A 17,615-nucleotide genomic window follows, 5' to 3' on the forward strand; every position below is an offset into this window, starting at 1 on the left:
TATGATTAGCCGTAACCATAATGGCCTTTGCAGGATACCAGAGTTTGGTTCCTTGGCATTAGCTGAGAAGGTGGGATTTCCACTTACAGAGTTTCTGGTCCTTGAAACTATTTGTTTCAGGGGCGATCCGTCCTGATTATCCGCCAAAAAGAGGTAAAGAGGAGAATCCATGAGAGCGAAGGATCTAGTGCTCCTACCTCTGTGATACAGGGCTGAAATAGGACCTCCAGTCTTCCTGCACACCGGGTAGAAGTCCCTGGATTTGCAGCTTTGGTGAGGAGGGAGGGAACAGTTTCTGCCAACTGGAGGGACACTAGGGCAGGGGTTATCCTCTTTTGCCAAGAAGGGCACTCGGGTGTCTTGGCAGAAGGCAGAGGGCTGCCCCGATCTGTGTGTACATTTTCAGAAGCATTTGACTCTGGACCAAATGCTCTCAGCTGTGCTAAAGCTAGGGCGATGGATGGGAAATGCTTATTGGCCAGGCTGACTAGAAGCTCCAACAGAGGGTGCTGGGGCTCAGCCAGGAGCTTCCCTTCAGCTGGCAGGTTCAGCTTTCTGTCATGGTCAGAGGGAGTGTGTCAAAATTCCAATTCTCAGTGCTCTCCAGAAGCTACGATTACCCCTCTATTTTGAAGTTTCTGCTTGTTGGAATTTTTGGCTCAAATAGGGAATGAGTGGTGACGCTGCAGAGCCTCTTACCCCCCTCAAAGAATGAGCACAAATAGCTCAGCAGGAGTCAATGCTCTTACTACAAGTACAGTGATGGGCTCATAACCAAATGGGGGCCAGGAAGATACCATTTCATTCAACCTTGGACTTAGCCACAATTTATCAATTCATGCTGCCTTGTTGGCTCCTCTGCCCCATGTCTACCAATCAAGCAAGCACAGGCACCTGGGCACGGCAGGAAAACCAGTCACCGCTTTGACCGTTTACTTGCCTGGCACAGATTTACTTACACAGAACAGGGAGCCTGATTTACGACGTGTCACTGCTTTCCCTCATTCAAAGGAAAGGTCACTTAAGTTACTCCTCAGAGTTGCACCTGAAGAGGGAGGGTTTCTTCCGAGTACCGAAAGCAGGAAAACTGGATACCTTCTCCTAAAATCACGTTTGAGCCTCTACATAAGTGTTTAGATTGGGATGATGCCATTGCTTAAGGCAGCTCTTAAGATCTTAGAGCAGAAAGGGACCTACTAGATTATATGGCCTGCCCCCCTCGCCTCTCCCAGGAATGTCATTTCCCCCAGTTTCAGAAGAGGTCACTAAGGCTGTGAAAACGCTCCCAAGGTCACACAGCTGGTAAGTGGGGTTTTACTGAGAGGACTAGAATCTGGGTCTCCTGGTTCTTTGTGCAGTGTTCTTTTTACCATGACTTTTTCCCTAAGTATTTTGTATTATTTTAAAAACCGTAATTCAGGGGCACCTGGGTAGCTCGGCCGGTTAAGTGTCCAACTCTTGATCTCAGTTCAGGTCTTGATCTCAGGGTTGTGAGTTCAAGTCCTGCCCAGCGTGAAGCCTACTTATAAATAAATAATTCATTGCATGCATAACCAAAAGTTGTTTAATTTGTGTATCTTTGTAAGATTTTTCATATAAATAAATGAACAAATCATGACAATAATCAGAAACAATGTCCCATTTAAAAAAGATGGTCCTGCTTCTTACTGCCAGTACACTGTTCAGGCCTCCACCATCATGTGTGGACTATTACCAGCCTGTCAGCTAGAGCCTTTGATGAAACTGACATTTGAAGTACTCACATTTACATTGACATTTAAATACTTTACATTTAAGTTTACAACTATCTCTGCTATGCTTGGTTGATGAGACAAATGCAAGTGTACTTTAGACTTGGAGAGGAAGATTTCTTCACTTACAGAGAAAATAGGTACTACTCTAAAATTTGCCATAGCCAGGACCAGATGGGGGGCTTTCCAGTGGCTCGTGCTTCTCCCATTCCTGACCAACCTTCAGAGAGACTGGAGGTTCCTAAAGGACAGAGCAAGGGTCCCAGGGCAGCACAGACAGTCCCAGTGTCTATCTGTACTTCCAGACCCCTGAGACTCCAGGTCATGTCCAAGGAAGGAAGTTGCAATGTAGGAGCAGTCCCAGGAGCCAGTAAGACAGGAAGTAGCCCAGAATGCATCGTGTGACTAGAGAATAGGTTTTCCAGTTGTATAAAAGTCCCATGATAGAATTTCTGGGGACCTTTTGTCCTGGTACGGAGTCCCCTGTAAGGGGCTTCCAAGGCACAGTCTCTAGGGATCTCAGCAGTGGCTCTTGATTCTGAAGCAAGTAAGCTGGAAACCAGTACACAATAGGAGTGGAGGAACCCAGAAACCTGGTGAGAACCTGGAAATCATAAGAGGGGGAAAACCCACACATTTATTGGAATATCACTGCTTCACAGTGGACCAGCCCAGGGCTTCCCTGCTGCTCGGTCAACTACAGCCCCATGATTAGAAATGTGTTGTTCTGGATAAAAGATTCAGCAGAACTTAGGATCTGCCTTATAAAGAGCTGTGACACCAGCCAGATGACCTCAATGTTACAAACAAGCAGAGCTACAGACTAATTACCACAGTAATGGGCCAATCAATACTAAAAACTATGGGGTCCAACTTGAGCCTAGGGCCTGGACTCTAACCGCTAGGCTGTGACATGGGGCTTTGGGAACCTGAAGGGGTTCCCTCATCCCCTGGGGGCGGCAAAACAGAGGGAAATGGGGCAGGGGATCCTGTGGTTCAACATTTTCCCTCCTAGGGGAATTCAGAGCCAAGCCTCCACATGGCCTCCCTCATCTGAGCTGGAAACTCGAAGCTGTGCTGGCACTCGCTCTACTAGTTAATCCAGCTACAAACACAGAATGCTACTTTCTATTTCCCCTGGGCCTCTTACTCACACAGCTCAGAGAACTTTACAAACAGCCAGTGTGCGCCTCCCAGAGGCAGAAGCTGTTAAGGAGTGGCCGGCGTGGAGGAAACCACTTCCTCTGGGTTATGTGGGAACTGGGGTCATAGCCAGGAATAAAAAAAATGGAAATATCAAAGGCTTCCCACCCCAAACATTACACAAGGGATCTCCTCTAAAGACTGGGCACCTGCCAGAGCTGAGAGTGCCTCAAGTCACCATCCAAGTAGACCCTCGGGGTAACCGTACAGTCGGGAAGGACCCGCGCTCTCCTCTGTGCTTAGCTACTTCATCTCAGTCACTTCAGGTCCTTCCATGACTCTTGTGTCTCTGCATGCACCCTTCATTTGCCCAGAATCCTCTTCCTCTGCTTCTTAAGTGCAATTTCTTCTCACTCTTTAGGACCCAGCCTTAACAGGACACCCTCCTCAACTCCTTCAGTCCATTAGCTACTTTTTCCTCTGGGTTTCCACAATACTTTATCTCAAAACAGCAATTCCTCTTCCATCCCACTGTACTAGAATTTTATCTCTTAAGTGTCCGTCTCCCCATTTCTACCAAGAGACCCACTAGGGTAGCCTCACTCATGTTCCATTCCTCAGTGGTCTGACCCAGGGTCTGGACAAAGAAAGCCCCCAAATAGTTGGTGAATGAATAAATTAGGTACAGGTCACACAAACGGGAGAAGCTGGCAGTCTTCCTTGACCCTGACCAAGGGGTTTTGCCTGTATTCACACCCTTACCCCAGTCAGGAACCCACCTCACCTGAACATGCATGCATAGACTGCCGAACAGCAACAGCGCCGCAGCGTGGGCCAGGTACACAAACACCCGAGGGCCGAGGAATCCAGGGTCAGGTTTCTCTAGGGTCTTGCTGTTCTTGCTCCTGTGCATCCCAAGTGTAAGGCAGAGCCAAGGGTGGGTGGTCACATATGTCCATGTTGCCCAGGCAACCAGTATAGCCACTGGTGCAGCCAGTAAGAAATTGGGCACCTGCTTGAGCTCATAGTATCTCAGAAAGCCAACATTCCAGTAGATATCCTGGATATAGCTATATATTAGGGGAAGTTCCCAGGAGCACCAAGGTGGCTCATTTCCCTCCACAATCCGGTAGCCCTTGTCCACAGCTAACTTCAGCAAGGGCTCAGGGATGGGGCGGGCTAAGCCTGACAGACAGAACTGGGTATAGGCATAATACTGAAAGAGGGCAAAGGGAAGGCCAAGCGTGAACACAGACAGGAACACAGAGCCCATCAGCTTCAAGAGTGGTCTCAGAGGATTCAGCACCATGAGAGAGGACAGAAAGCCTTGGCACTGAGAATACACGAGGAAGCCAATGTTGACCAGCCCATTGGAGCGTACGCCAGTGGCAAGGGCAAAGAGGAGTCCACTAGTCCAGCTTCGGCCCCTTTCCAGCTGCCCCATGGCGCTGAATGTCAGGAGGGCAAACAAAGCTTCTGAGTAACCAGCTGCCAGAAAGACATTGGCGGGGCTGAGGCAGAAGAGTAGGGCTCCATAAAAGGCCTGGCGGGGACAGCGCAAAACCAGACAGCCCAGGTCGTGAAGTGCGACAGCGGCCAGCATGGAGAACAAGGAATTGAGCAATGCTACTGAGATTAACAGGCGACTCCGTAGGTTCAGTAATGCCTGCAGGGGCCTCAGCAGTTCAGCTCCCACCAAGAGAGCCAGGGGGAAGCCAGGCAAGAAGGCAAAGTTGTGCTCATACAGATAGCCATGCTCGGCAATGAACAGGAAATGTTCGGCATCCCAGTGAGACAGGCCACCCAGGAGACCTTCCACAAGTTGGTCCACAGAGCCTGAGGGGGTGAGGCGAGGAGGAGAGAAGGCTTCTGCATGGTGATCAGGGATGATGGCATTGAAGAGAGCCTGTGGGATGAAGGAGAACTAGGATTTTGGTTGAGCAACTGGAAGGAAAGAATTACCATTTAATAAAATGAGGAAGAACACGGGCGCCTGAGTGGCTCAGTTGGTTAAGCAACTGCCTTTGGCTCAGGTCATGATCCCGGGGTCCTGGGATCGAGTCCCACATCAGGCTCCCGGCTCAGTGGGGAGCCTGCTTCTCCCTCTGACCCTCTCCCCTCTCATGCTGTTTCTCTCTCTCTCAAATAAATAAATAAAATCTTTAAAAAAAAAAATGAGGAAGAACAGACTTGTTGGAGGACAATTAGTTCAGTTCTAGACTAGTTAAGTTTGAGTTACATATTCCAGGGCAGAGGTCAACAAGACAGTGAGATATGAGTCTGAGGGTCAGGAGAGCGATCAGGGGCTGGAGACATAAATTCAGATGTCATAGGTGCACAAAAGGTATTTAAAGGCATGAGACTGAATGAGATCACCTGGGGAGGGATGAAGCAGGGCTAGAGAAAAGAGATCTGAGAATTTGGCCCTGGATGTGTCAACATTTAGAGGCTTGAAGGAGGGTGAGGATCCAGAATGAAGATAAAGAAGGAACAGTCATTGAGGTATGAGGAAAACCAGGAGAGCAGGGTGTCTTAGAACCAGGTGAAGGAAGGGAGTGATCAGTTCTGCTAGTAGGTCAAGGAAGATGGGGACTGAAAAGTGACCGCTGGATTTAGAAATGTATAGGTTACCTCACTGCTTCAGTAGTGAAGGTACACAGGTGCAGACGTAGGCATGGGATGGATGTGGGGGGAGCATGCACAAGGTCACTTCTGATTGGACCTATTTTTGTGAGTTTTCGCTCAGAAAAGCAAGTTGGGGAAAAGGTGTTAGTTAGGGACTTGAATAAAAAGATAAACATGTAAAATAAGTCATCTATGACCCCCAGTTCTCAAAATAGCTGTGCACTGGAATCATCCAGGGAGTTTCAAAAATACTGATGTCTAGATGTCTGGGTCCCTCCCCCAGGATTAATGATTTAACTGGTATAGGATAAAGCCTGGGCATTGAGATTTTTTTTTTAAGCTCCCCCAGGTGATTCTGATGTGCAGAACCATTTCAGAGAATGGCAGGGTGAATGGGCCAGGGCAGTAAGGTCACCAGGTAGCACTAAAGACTCACTTGGGCCAAAGATCTTGAAGAGAAAGAGACCAGTCAATACAGCTGTGTGTTTCTCTCTGGGCATGATGAGAAGTAGAGAGAGAACGAAACTGAACCATGGCTGGGCTTCTGTCTTGTGACCAAGCCGGGGAGCAGGGAGCAAGCAAGTTGTGCATGTGTGCCTGGTGGATCATGGAATCTAAGAAGGGGTGCAGAAGCTAGAAGGTGGGTGAGGCACAGCAAAACGGTGGATCAGTGGATTATAGGTCCTGAGGGGGTGGAAGAGCCGTTAGAACTGGGGTACTAGAGGGAGTGAGTTGGAAAGATAGGAGATAGTGGTTGGTTGTATCAGCTTTATTAATATTGAAACCACCAAGAGGTCAACAGGAGTGCTGGAAAGTGCAACAGTGAATCAAGAGCTAAAACCTTTAAGGAATGAAGAGGAACGAGCTGTCACTAACAGAGATGACAGCAACAGTGAAGGGTAACTGGGGAGATCATCTGATGGCATGAGCTTTAAGGCTGGAAGGAGGGTGGGGGAGAGAGAGGGATAATGAAATAGCATTATCATTAAATGTCTTTTTGCATCGTTAGATTGTCAGCTACTCAAAGGAAAAGAGACCGTGACTTTTCCTTCTCACCACCTAGCACAGTTCTTGGAACAGAGCAGGCACTTAACACAATCCTGGGCGAGAGGAGAGGAGACAACTCATTTCCAAATCACTATCTGAATTAGTCTTGCTTCCCTAACCCAGATGCCAGTTCACAATCCTGCCCCCAGGGGCCTGCCAATCACTCATCTGATACTGTTCAAAGCCATCGCTGGGTCAGTTTCCCCAGCCCCACAACCGGGGTATAAGCCCATTCTTAAGGCTCTTTCTCTTTTTGGTCAGTTTCTTTTTCTTTTTTTTTTTTTAAAGATTTTATTTATTTATTTGACAGAGAGAGAGAGAGAGAGAGAGCACAAGCAGGCAGAGAGGCAGGCAGATGGAGAGGGAGAAGCAGACTCCCCGCTGAGCAGGGAGCCGGATGCGGGGCTCGATCCCAAGACCCTGGGATCACGACCTGAGCCGAAGGCAGCCGCTTAACGGACTGAGCCACCCAGGCGCCCCGGTCAGTTTCTTTATCAGGCCACTTTAAACAGTGAAAACGAATGGGGCAGGAATGACAGTCACAGTAACAGCCCTAGTCTCCAAGCTGAAGCTACTTTTAACTAAACCTGGGGCCCAGCAGAGGCTGCTATGCCTCATAGTGCAGGAAGGGAGAAAGGAGGTTTCCAGAAAGGAAAAAGAGAACCCTGAGAAAATGGCATTTGTGGAAAAAAAGAGCACACGTAATTATGTTAATGTAACACCACTAGACTGGTTGACATACATTCAACAACAACACATACTGAGAACATACTAAGCCACTGGGCACTGTGCTAGGCATCAAACAGAATTCATATATATGGGAAATTTGATTAAAATATACATCAAGAGGAAGCTTGGAGGCGAAAGGAAGTTGCAAAAGTGCAAATGCATTCTGAGGGTTGTGGTGGGTGAGGCAGCAAGGGGAGACACCTGGGGGAAGAGCCGGGGACATTGCTGACTAACCAAATACACTCAACTGACTGACTCTGTGCTCCGTCTCCTGGTAAGGAGACCCAGGGCAATGCCTTGGGCTGTCACGCCCTAAAAACATCTCTGGTTACAGAACCTCATGGTCCACTAGAAAGACCACTAGCTCAGGTGTTAGGAAGGCTGGGGTCTGATTCTGGCCCTTCTCTAACTTGCTAAGTGACTTTAGGGAAACCATTGAATCTTTCTGGGCCTCTGCTGCTTCATGTGTAAAACAAGGGATTAATAGACCATTTCTGGGGCGCCTGGCTGGCTCGGTGGGTACAGCACGCGACTCTTGATCTTGGGGTCGTGAAGTTCAAGCTCCACGCTGGGCACGGAGTTTACTAAAAAAAAAAAAAACGTAGACCATTTCTAAGAGTCCTGCCCATCTTTTGGTTATCAGGTGTAGGTGTTCCAACCACATGGAAGGGCACACCTGGGAGGCAGAAAGAATATGGGGATGATTCTTAGTGCCTAGCCTAGTCATGTGGCAACAGCATGTTCAGGACAAAAGATCAGAGACTGACCTGAAGCACCAGAGTCAGGACACGGCAGCTGACTGCAAACCTCAGCACCTCTTTCCTGGACAGGTCCAGGGTGCACATCCTCTCACCACCGGGAATTCAGGGATGTTGCTGCCTGGACTGAGTTCCCTCAGGCTTCTAAACTCTAAAACCCAAGGAGGAAACATCACACATAGGCCAAAAGTAAGTATTATTATTTTTTTTCCACAAAAGTAAATTCTTGAAAGCATTCTTCACAGGAGACTCCCCCTTCAACATTACATGGCAAACTTAACTGCCTAACTGCCCAGGTGAGGGAAAAGCATTTTGAAGGCAGATGGGACCACTTGGTGTCACTTTGAAGCACTGTATTGGAGCACTATTCTACACAGATAGGCATGAAGTTCGCAGCTAGGCTCACAGAAAATCTTCAAAAGCCTGTTGGGTACCCCTGTGCAGAAACTAAAGACCTGGGTTCAAGTCCTGACTCTGTCACTCACAAGTTCTCATTCAGTCCTTCTAAGCCTCAGTTCTTTAGGTATAAAATGGGATCAGACTGTTGTTGTTGTTTTTTTAAAGACTATTTTCTCTCACAAAATTGTCATGATGGTGAAGTGGACGAAAGTGTGCAAGTACCACCGAATCCATGTTGTGGTTGCTATTATTTGGTGTGTGCCCTTTTCCTCTTGCCCAGAATAATAAACTAGATCCCAAACCAGAGTCCCAGAAGTGGGGCACAGAACTCAACTGGAAGACCATAATGACTACACACTCTAGCCTAGCTCTCTGATGTGTGTTCAGCTGGTCTGTTAAATTAAGTGGAGAAGGAAAAGAAAACCACCACTCAGCAGGACTTCAGCCAGCTCACATTGCTAAAACAAACTGAGGGGGAAGACAGAGTTGACTACTAGGGATGGAGAAAACTGTTATTTCCCCATCTCTTTGTTGGAATGGCAGCAATGTATAAACAACTGCAAAGCCATTCTGAGGCAAGGAATGAACTTGAAGGCTTTTTTTTTTTTTTTAAACACAACTCCTTGGGCTAAAAGAAGTAGCAATGGCTCCTAAAGAACATTCAAATACCAGTCTGGGAAATCAGAAGTGGGGGCAAGAGCACCAGAGGCAGTTCACTGATTTGGGGTGAACTATGCCTAAAGGAAAAAACATTTCAACTGAGAAATTAACAGGGAGGGCTGGAAGACTTTCCTTTCTTACCTAATATCTACCAAACCTTTAGGTACCATTTGTTTCTGGAATTCTTCTCTGATGCTCACTAGACTATTTGATATGCTCTCATTGCACTCTGCTTCGTCGTCTTTACTGCTATTGTTTAACTAAGTTGCTTGTGAGGGCAGGGGCTCTGTCTATCTCGCTCCCAACTACACCTGCAGGGCCTGGCATTACAGACAGGCACTTCAGGCCCGTGTTCTCACTGAGCAGAAGTGGCAAGAACAAGATATGGCATCACCAGTTCACTGGCTCGGGATATAAAAATCACTGCTATAAGTATTCCTCTCACCATATCTCATGTTAAGCTCAAGACCTAAGTCACAGAAGCCACGGGAAAATACAATTTCTCCAGCAAGGGAGCAAGATTGGCCAATAGCAACAGTACACTTTCCTCAGCACAAGGGGGCGCCTGCTGCTCACTCCATCACCAGGAGGCCTGGAGGAAGGGAGGGGCCGTCGACGCCACACCGGTTTGCTCATCAAAATTCAGTTCAAAGGCAAGCTTTTGAAAACCCCAGAGAGCCGCTGTAGTTTGTGAATCCACCCAACATTTCCAGCATCTGACTCGCGGAATCGAGAGGAATTGCAGAAACAAGTATGGCCAACCTCACACGGCTGCTGATTCTCTAGCCTAGGGTGAATTCACTTTTTCCCTTCACTTCCCACCCACATGCATTAGAAATGTTGGGGACAGAAAAGCACTTAACCCACCTCTGCCTCTTCACCGGGCTTCCAATTCTTCCTTTCCTCTCTCCAGAGTCAAGCTCTAGCCCCAGCGACCACAGGAGACTTGTAACCTACACTTAGCTTACAGGTAAACCAAGGAAAAATAAAATAAAGCCAGTTGAGTTGTCCCTCTCTGCTAGTTGAAGACCTCACTTCCCAACAAGGCCTTTGCGAAATCACAGTCTCTTGAATTGGCAGGACACTTAAAGCAACTAGTTTTACTCTATTTTCCCGTGAGATAAATATGCCCAGAGTGGTAAGTAATAAAAATCTCCATGGTTTTTACATCCGATATCTCATTAGACCCTGTGAGGCCAGTATAATTACCATCGCCATTTTATGGATGTGGAAACTGAGGCTCATTGGGGTCAAGTGACACACCCTAGGCTATATTTAAAGAGAATGTCATCTTTTCCCCTTCTGGAACCTCATGGTCTTCCCACCGGCCCTCAACAGGGCCAGAGGAATGTGCTCTTTCAGAGCCAGGGTAACAACCCAGGACTCCCAACTCCTAGCCCAATACTTGTCCAAAGACAGCGCATGCTCTTACTGGGTATGCTTAGGAAAGGGAGGGCCCTAGCTGAGACTCTGGGTAAGCCTCAATTGGAGCCCTGGAGCCTTGGAGTAAGACAGCGTCCTCTGTAGAGTGGGGAAGTCTCCGTGACCCAGGGTCCTCGGGGCCAGAGGCGCTGCTGGCTGTCGCGAGCCAGGGACCGCCTTCTGCCACCCCAGCCGAGTCCGAAGCCCATTCTAACCCTTTCCTTTCGGACACAGTCCCAAACGGGCCGTGGGCACCTCCTCTCCCCAAAGGGGGGCCACGGCGCAGGGGTTACTCCCGAGGCGGCCGGCGGGGCACGGCCCGACCCGGCCTACGGCCGGAAGGCAGGGGAGGGCCAGAGGCTGTAAAGGAAGTGGCGGCACCGGGAGGCCGCTATGGCGGAGGGGTGGGGCTCCCCGCTTCTCGGCGGCCTCCGCCTCGTTTCCCTCGGCCTCCGTTTGACGACCTCCCTCCCCCCGAAAACTCCAAGGCTCCGGAGCTGGCGCCGGGTCCACAGCGCCGGCCCGTCTCGACCTCCCAGGCGGGGCCCGAACCTCAGCTCCTCCATCCGGGGACCCCGAACGGCCCGCGCCTGCGCACTGGCCCCGCCGAGGCGGCCCCGCCCCCCTCCTGCCCGGACTCGGAGCTGCCCCGCCCCCTCCGCGGCGGCCATGTTGACTCCGGGCGCGCGGGGCGGGGACGGCGTAGCCCCAAGACTCCGTGCCCTCCGCCTTGGCACCTTCTCGCCTTGGTGACACCTGAAGAGTTCCCTTTGGCACTTCGCGCGCCTCAGGTCCCCTCCCCGCCTTCAGTTAGCCCATCCGTGCTGCTATGGCAGAGTCGGCGCTCTCGCCCGGGTTGCATCCCGCAAACGTCCACTGAGTTCCCGATGTGTGTGTGCAGAGGAGGCTTTCGGAGTTGGGGGCCGCCCCGCGGCCTCTTCGCACAAGCCAGAGCCGCGCTTTCCCTGCTCTGAGGCACCAACCGCTCAGCACAGGGCCTGGCACACAATAGATGGTCTCTGAATAGAAAGAGGAGTCTTGGGGTTTCTGTGGCCAGCAGTGGCACCCAGCGTCCTGGGTGTGAGGAAAGTGGGGGATCCCCCTGCCTTTTCCCTCCTCCAGATACCGGGGACCTCGTGTCCGACTTCGATCCTCAGCCCCACCTCAGGTGGCTAACGAGGACGGTGCCGAGAAGGCCCCCCAGGACTCTTCCTCATTCAAGCAGTTGCTCTCGTGGGAAGTGGGGCCAAAAAAGCAGCAGCAGCAGCAGCTAACTCAACAAAACCGGCTGTTAGGGAGGAGCGGCCAGTGGGTACCCCTGTAACGGAAACTGTTAGAACAACTTTGCACCCTCCTTCAAGGAAATAGATAATAAATCCTTCTCCGTTGGTGGATTTCTTGTTTCTCAGGATTCTAAAGCCTTCTGTGGTTTCAGTTATCGGCCCCCTAAACGGAGCTGGGGTCTGGGTTAGCCTCCGGCCACAGACCTGGATAGGGAGGGGGTTTATCTTCTGCCACAGCTACTAGTGTGGGTGGGAACAAAGGGATGGTTGCTATCTCTCCAGGCAAAGAAAACTAGGCTACATCAGTTCTGTGGGGGCCAGGCACTGCACTTTTAAATTCTAACTCATTTCAGGCTCTGACACCTAAGCTGCCCTAAGATACCGTTGTGTGTGAGGTGGATAAAGTAGAAATCACATGTTAGTCCTGAGTTGGAGAAGGGAACAAAAATGGAGAAGACTCTTCCCCAGTTTTTTTCAGTGACACACACTCGTTCTCAGCTCCAGAAGCCTGTCAGTGAATTGGCAAAGCTGTGGTGCACACTCGTGACTAGGGCCTGAAGTTGTGGCTTGAATCTCTAGAAGTCCATGAGGCTCCCAGCAGCACTCTGTTTGCAAAGACAAAACCAAGCAATGAACTGTACTTGCTTTGTGAATTCACAAGGGAAAAAGACATGCATTCTTAAGGTTTCCTCCATCCACACCAAATTCCCTCAAAAATCTGTTTGTAAAAAGGACAGGGGTCTCTTGTGATAAGTCAGAATGTTTCCTAACAGCTCAACTGTCACCCGTTAGAGGTAGAACTTTGTCCAGATCTTCAGCTCTACTTTCCAGCAATTTCTCCTTCCTTTCCTTCTCTGCTACCCACCCCCCTCCTCTTCCACTCTGTTTCCTGTTTCATTTTCTGGCTCCTGCTCTGACAGGAAAACAAGAAAGCTGAACCTTGTGCTCTCAAAGCCCTGGCTTGTCAGAATGGAGGAAGACTAGGTGGGATGGGAAGGGGTTCTAGAAGGGCCTCCAAGACTGCGGGCAAGTAATTGAGGAGGCAGCTCTCTCCAGTCTGCTTTTAGAGTCTGCAGCTAAAATGGAGCCTGCATCTACACAGGGAGCCAGCTGAGCAACCAGCACGGTGGGAAAGCCAGGGAGGCAGACGTATCCAAGGGCTCCAGAACGACTCTATACCACCCGGTCACTTCCATTAAGAAGCAAATGTCCCATACCACCAACAAATGATTTCATAATACAAATTTCTGGCCTAAACAATAAAAGCAATGCATCACTGTTTCTAGAATCCTAGAAGGTAAGAGAGTTACAGCATTTCTGTTTCTTGAACTTGCCTGGCTCTGCTCTTGCTGCTTCCCCTGCTTGAAATGCCTCACTGCTGGACCACCCTTTGGCCAGCCCACAACCTTCAGGTCTCAGGTGAAAGGTGGCCTCCTCAGAGAGGCTTTCTCCCACTACCCAGCCACATGCAGCACCCTGTACCATCCCATCACCCTGTTAACTGTTCTCTCCATAGCACCTATCACCACCTGATTGTCTTGTCTATGAATTTTACTGCTTTCATTGTCTGTTTCCCTCTTATGGAATATAAGCTTGTGAGAGCAGGGGCCATGTTCACCAAAGTATTACCAGTACTTAGACCAGTGCTTTTGCACATTGTGTGTACTCAGTAAAGATTTGGTTGATAAATCAGTTTTGTTTACCCTGATACCTATATTTTATGGATGTGGGAACGAGGCTCAGAAAAGGGAAGTGGCTAGCCTGAACTTACATAGCTGGTGGCTAAGGCGAGACTTGAATTCAGATCTCCAGGCTGTTTTGTTTTTTTTTTCCTGCCACTCCACATTATTTTAAACTTTCTCAGGTTTACCTCTTTCTCTCTCTTCCTTTTGTTCCACACAACTGAGAATCTGACCAGGTTATGCCAAGAACCCTGCGTAGTGCACACCGCGTCTTAACAGCTCCTGTCTACTCTTTCCTCTACTAAATTCCCATCTTACTCCACAAAATAGGAGTGCCTACCATGTGATAGGGAATGAGGAGGATGTAGCACTGAACAAGACAGACACAGTCCTTGTCCTCATGGAGATGACAGTAATATCTACCTCATGGATTCTATAGCGCTTGGCCCAAAGTGCTCCAATGAAGATGGGCTGTTGTAATTCCCTGAACAAAAAGGGGAAAGAGCGATGTTCCCACTGGAGGTGTGAAGAAGGAAGTTCAGTAGTTCTCATGGAGCACTCACCATGCTGGAGCAACCTGACAACTCGTTTCTTTCTGTAGCACCTTGCCTGGCTCTAGGTATCATACCCAAGGATGGCTTTGGCTGCAGACTGGGCAGAGGAACAGACCAGTGTGTCCATTCTCAGTAATTCAGTTTCAGACCCTAGACTTTCTATGGCCCCAGCCCTATGGGAATGATGGAATAGCTGACCCTCATCTTGGCTTTGATGCCACACCGTTATGTGACAAAAGTGACCACATTGGCTTCTGATTCTGTCCCTGCCAACTTTAGCAGGCAGGGGCTAAAGCCTGTGATGACAGGCAGAACTTTATGCTCCATTTTTTCTCTGTGGGCATTCACTGGCAGTTTCCAAGGGTGTTGGGTGACATTCACATCCGTCCTGAAATCGGGGGTGGCACCGTCAGGTTTTGGACATTCCATTTGGCCTCTGTTGTATTATTTGAAGGTGTCCATCCACCGTGGGACACCCCACCCTGCCTCTCAATTGCAGGAGCCAAACCCTGATCCTTTAGAGGCCACGGACACTAAATATTTTTCACCCTTCCTTCGGTGTTTGCCTTTCAGTACTTAGAAAACCTTGACCCGACTGAGGCCTAGTGGGAAGGGCCTTAGCCACTTGGGGGTGGCAGTGGCTGCAAGGCAAAAGAGCCAATGAGGTTGAGAGTATTGTTTAGGCCAGACTTGGCAGCTCTCCAGCTATGAAAGAAGGTTAAGGTCATTTGTGGGGGGGGGAGGGGTGGAGGGAGGAGCCTGGGAAAAGAACTACTGGCCACACCTCTGGGTTCTCTACTGGCGAGGTTCTATTTACTTCTCAAAAGCAAATTACTCACAGCTCAGTGGCTAGCAGTTCTCTCAGCCTGTGGTAACTCCAGTCCGAAACTGGAGACCAGGCTAGGCTCCCCCTGCATTGCAGGGGAGCAGATGAAAGGAACCCAGGAAACCAAACTCCTAGGTAATGCTCCACACATAGCCCAGAAATGCACTTTCTACACTAGAAAATGGAGTTCAAGAGGCCCGGTACAAAACATAGCCATTAGCAACACAGCTCACCAAAATATAGATATGAAAAGTTTCCCATGTAGTTTTTTTTCCAGAAGAGTCCTAGGAAGGCATCTCGGTTGACAAAGGTTAGCCCTTGTCTCTACCTCCCTCCCCCTCAATCAATAGAGGAATACTGATTATTCATTCCTGTCCCTGACCCAAATATTAACAACCACACTTAGCTCGATGAACACTTGATTGAAATTCTTGGGACAATTTTTACCTCATGCTGAATACGACAAAAACAAACCTTGCCTGCTGAGCTCCGCAGCTAGCTTCAGTTACTCCTGGTGGTCCTCTGACCCGGGAAGGAGGGCCGCAGTTGTGGGACCTCGCTTGGTGTATGTGCTCAAACCACTTTCCTCAACTGTAAAATGGGAACCGGAATACTGACTCGCAGGCACAATCCTTGCAAGATTACTTGATGGGCTACGTCTGGTACACAAGTAGGTACGCACTAGAAAACTGTTGTTTCGAGTTTCACTTCTAAGTGTCCACAACAATGGCATTTTCTCTGCTCCTGCTTCCGGTCTTTCCATTGTTCCCCTAAGGAAGAAGATGAACAGAGATGCTGTATATGGCAACATTCACCTTATAAAAGTAACTGCATCTAGCCAACATCTACAGTTTCATTCAACAACTACTTAAGTGGTCACCCTGTGTCGTAGGACCCGGATGTAGCAGTGACCAAAATAATAATGCCCTCAGAGAGCTTACATTCTAGTGGGAGACGACAGGTGAGTAAAATATATGGTTGACCCTTGAACAACAGAGGGTTTGAACTGCACGGGTCCACTTAAACAGATTTTTTTTGATACAGTGCAGTACTATAAATGTATTCTCTCTTCCTTATGATTTTCCTAACATTTTTTTCCCTCTTCCTTACTTGATTGTAGGCACACTGCATATAATACAGATAACATACAAGAAAGGTGTTGATCTACTGTTTATGTATCAGTAAGGCTTCCGGTCAACAGTAGGGTATTAGTGTAGGTTTTGGGGGGAGTCAAAAGTTATACATGTACTTCTGGGGGGGTGCCTGGCTTGCTCAGTCAGTAGAGGATGTGACTCTTGATCTCGGGGTCATGGTTTCACGCCCCACGTTGGGGGTAAAGATTACTTAAAAAAAGTAAAAATAAATAGAAGCAACATTTGTAAAATTTGAAAAAAAAAATACAAGTATTTTTGCCCGGGCAGGGTGTTGGCACCCCTGGCCTCCACACCGTTCAAAGGGCAACCGTACTACAGGCCGGACGTAACAAGGGCTACAAAGAATAAGGCAGAGAGGGAAATAAGGCAGGGGAGCAGAGATTGCTATTCTAAATAAGGTGGCTAGGGAAGGGTTCGCCGACACAGTATTTGAGCAAAGACACGAAGAGGACTTCAGTCACAGAGTTATCTGGTCAAAGAGTATTCTGGACAGAGGGGACAGTAGACACGAAATCCCTAAGGTGGAAACATTTCTTTGGGGGGGAGTGAGCAATGGGGCAGAGAAAAGGGGCCCAGAAATCTAACGGCAAGCCAGACGACCACGGGTCTTGCAGGTCATTATAAGGATCTGGACTTTACTCCGAGTGAGAAGACTGAAGGATTTTGATCTTAGGTTTTAAAGGGAGTGTTCTGGTTGCTAATGTCAAGAATAGGTTCAACCAGGCAAAGCAGAAACAAGGAGGCTATTTCAAGAATTTAAGAACGATAGGATAGCTTCTCGAACTACAGTGGTAGTGGCTCGGCTGAGGGTTCTTTTTTTGGGGAGTGCGAACAGACTAGATGTGGAAATGAAAGTAGTTTTTTGTTTTGTTTTGTCAAGCAATGGAGTTGTTGTTTACTGGGGAAGGTATGGGAGAAGCAGGTTTCTAGGGGAAGATAGGGCATTTTAGCTCGGGAGTGTTCAAATCAATCTTCCACACCGTTGAGTTGGAGGCTGCCTTGAGATAAATGCTTGTCTTACTGTTAAAATTTCTTAGAAAAGGGGCACCCGGGTGGCTCAGTCGTTAAGCGTCTGCCTTCGGCTCAGGTCATGGTTCCAGGGTCCTGGGATCGAGCCCATCGGGCTCCCTGCTCAGCAGGAAGCCTGCTTCTCCCTCTCCCCCTCCCCCTGCTTTTGTTCCCTCTCTCTTGCTGTGTCTCTGTCAAATAAATCTTAAAAAAATTTTTTTCTTAGAAAAGCAGATATCCTCCCTTAAGCCAACTATTTCAAAAAAAAAATTTTTTTTCTAGACTACCATCAAAATTTCTTTGGCTATTTACACCCATTTTATTTCAAGAGGCTAACGTGCCTTTTATGCCGAGAACTTCCTTTTGCAGGTGAAACATTGCAGATGCTTTCTTAAATTTACTTACACTGTGGAAGGTAGAGCAGAATATGGTACAGAAATGACAGGGCCCAGGACGCCACCATTCAGGGAAGAGAGCACACCAAGGGAGATTTCCAAGAACAGGACCAGCAACCCCCCACTCCCCTCAAAAGATCAAGTTGTTAAACTGCCTGAAAACAGTAAAAAGCCTCACA

The 17,615-nt window shown here is 48.7% G+C and overlaps 1 protein-coding gene across 4 annotated transcripts; it reads right to left on the bottom strand.

Annotated features, from left to right (window-relative positions):
* Window positions 1-1,546: 1,546 nt before the first annotated feature.
* PIGV (phosphatidylinositol glycan anchor biosynthesis class V) lies at window positions 1,547-11,824 on the bottom strand. Of its 4 annotated transcripts, none has more exons than XM_025856777.2 (5): window positions 11,272-11,824; window positions 9,980-10,075; window positions 8,063-8,204; window positions 3,679-4,800; window positions 1,547-2,355 (listed from the first exon to the last, which is right to left on the bottom strand). In XM_025856777.2, exons 3-5 carry the CDS (start codon window positions 8,138-8,140, stop codon window positions 2,074-2,076), a joined length of 1,482 nt encoding a protein of 493 aa, XP_025712562.1. In that variant the 5' UTR covers window positions 8,141-8,204; window positions 9,980-10,075; window positions 11,272-11,824; the 3' UTR covers window positions 1,547-2,073. The 4 variants fall into 4 exon arrangements, with proteins under 4 accessions (XP_025712562.1, XP_025712561.1, XP_025712560.1 ...); XM_025856776.1 differs by lacking the exon at window positions 11,272-11,824 and adding an exon at window positions 11,087-11,155; XM_025856775.2 differs by lacking the exon at window positions 11,272-11,824 and adding an exon at window positions 10,545-11,132.
* Window positions 11,825-17,615: the final 5,791 nt, after the last annotated feature.

Source organism: Callorhinus ursinus, unplaced genomic scaffold (genome assembly GCF_003265705.2).
Source record: "Callorhinus ursinus isolate GAN/ISIS: 27379988/994484 unplaced genomic scaffold, GSC_fseal_2.0 scaffold18, whole genome shotgun sequence".
Classification (NCBI taxonomy): Eukaryota; Metazoa; Chordata; class Mammalia; order Carnivora; family Otariidae; genus Callorhinus; species Callorhinus ursinus.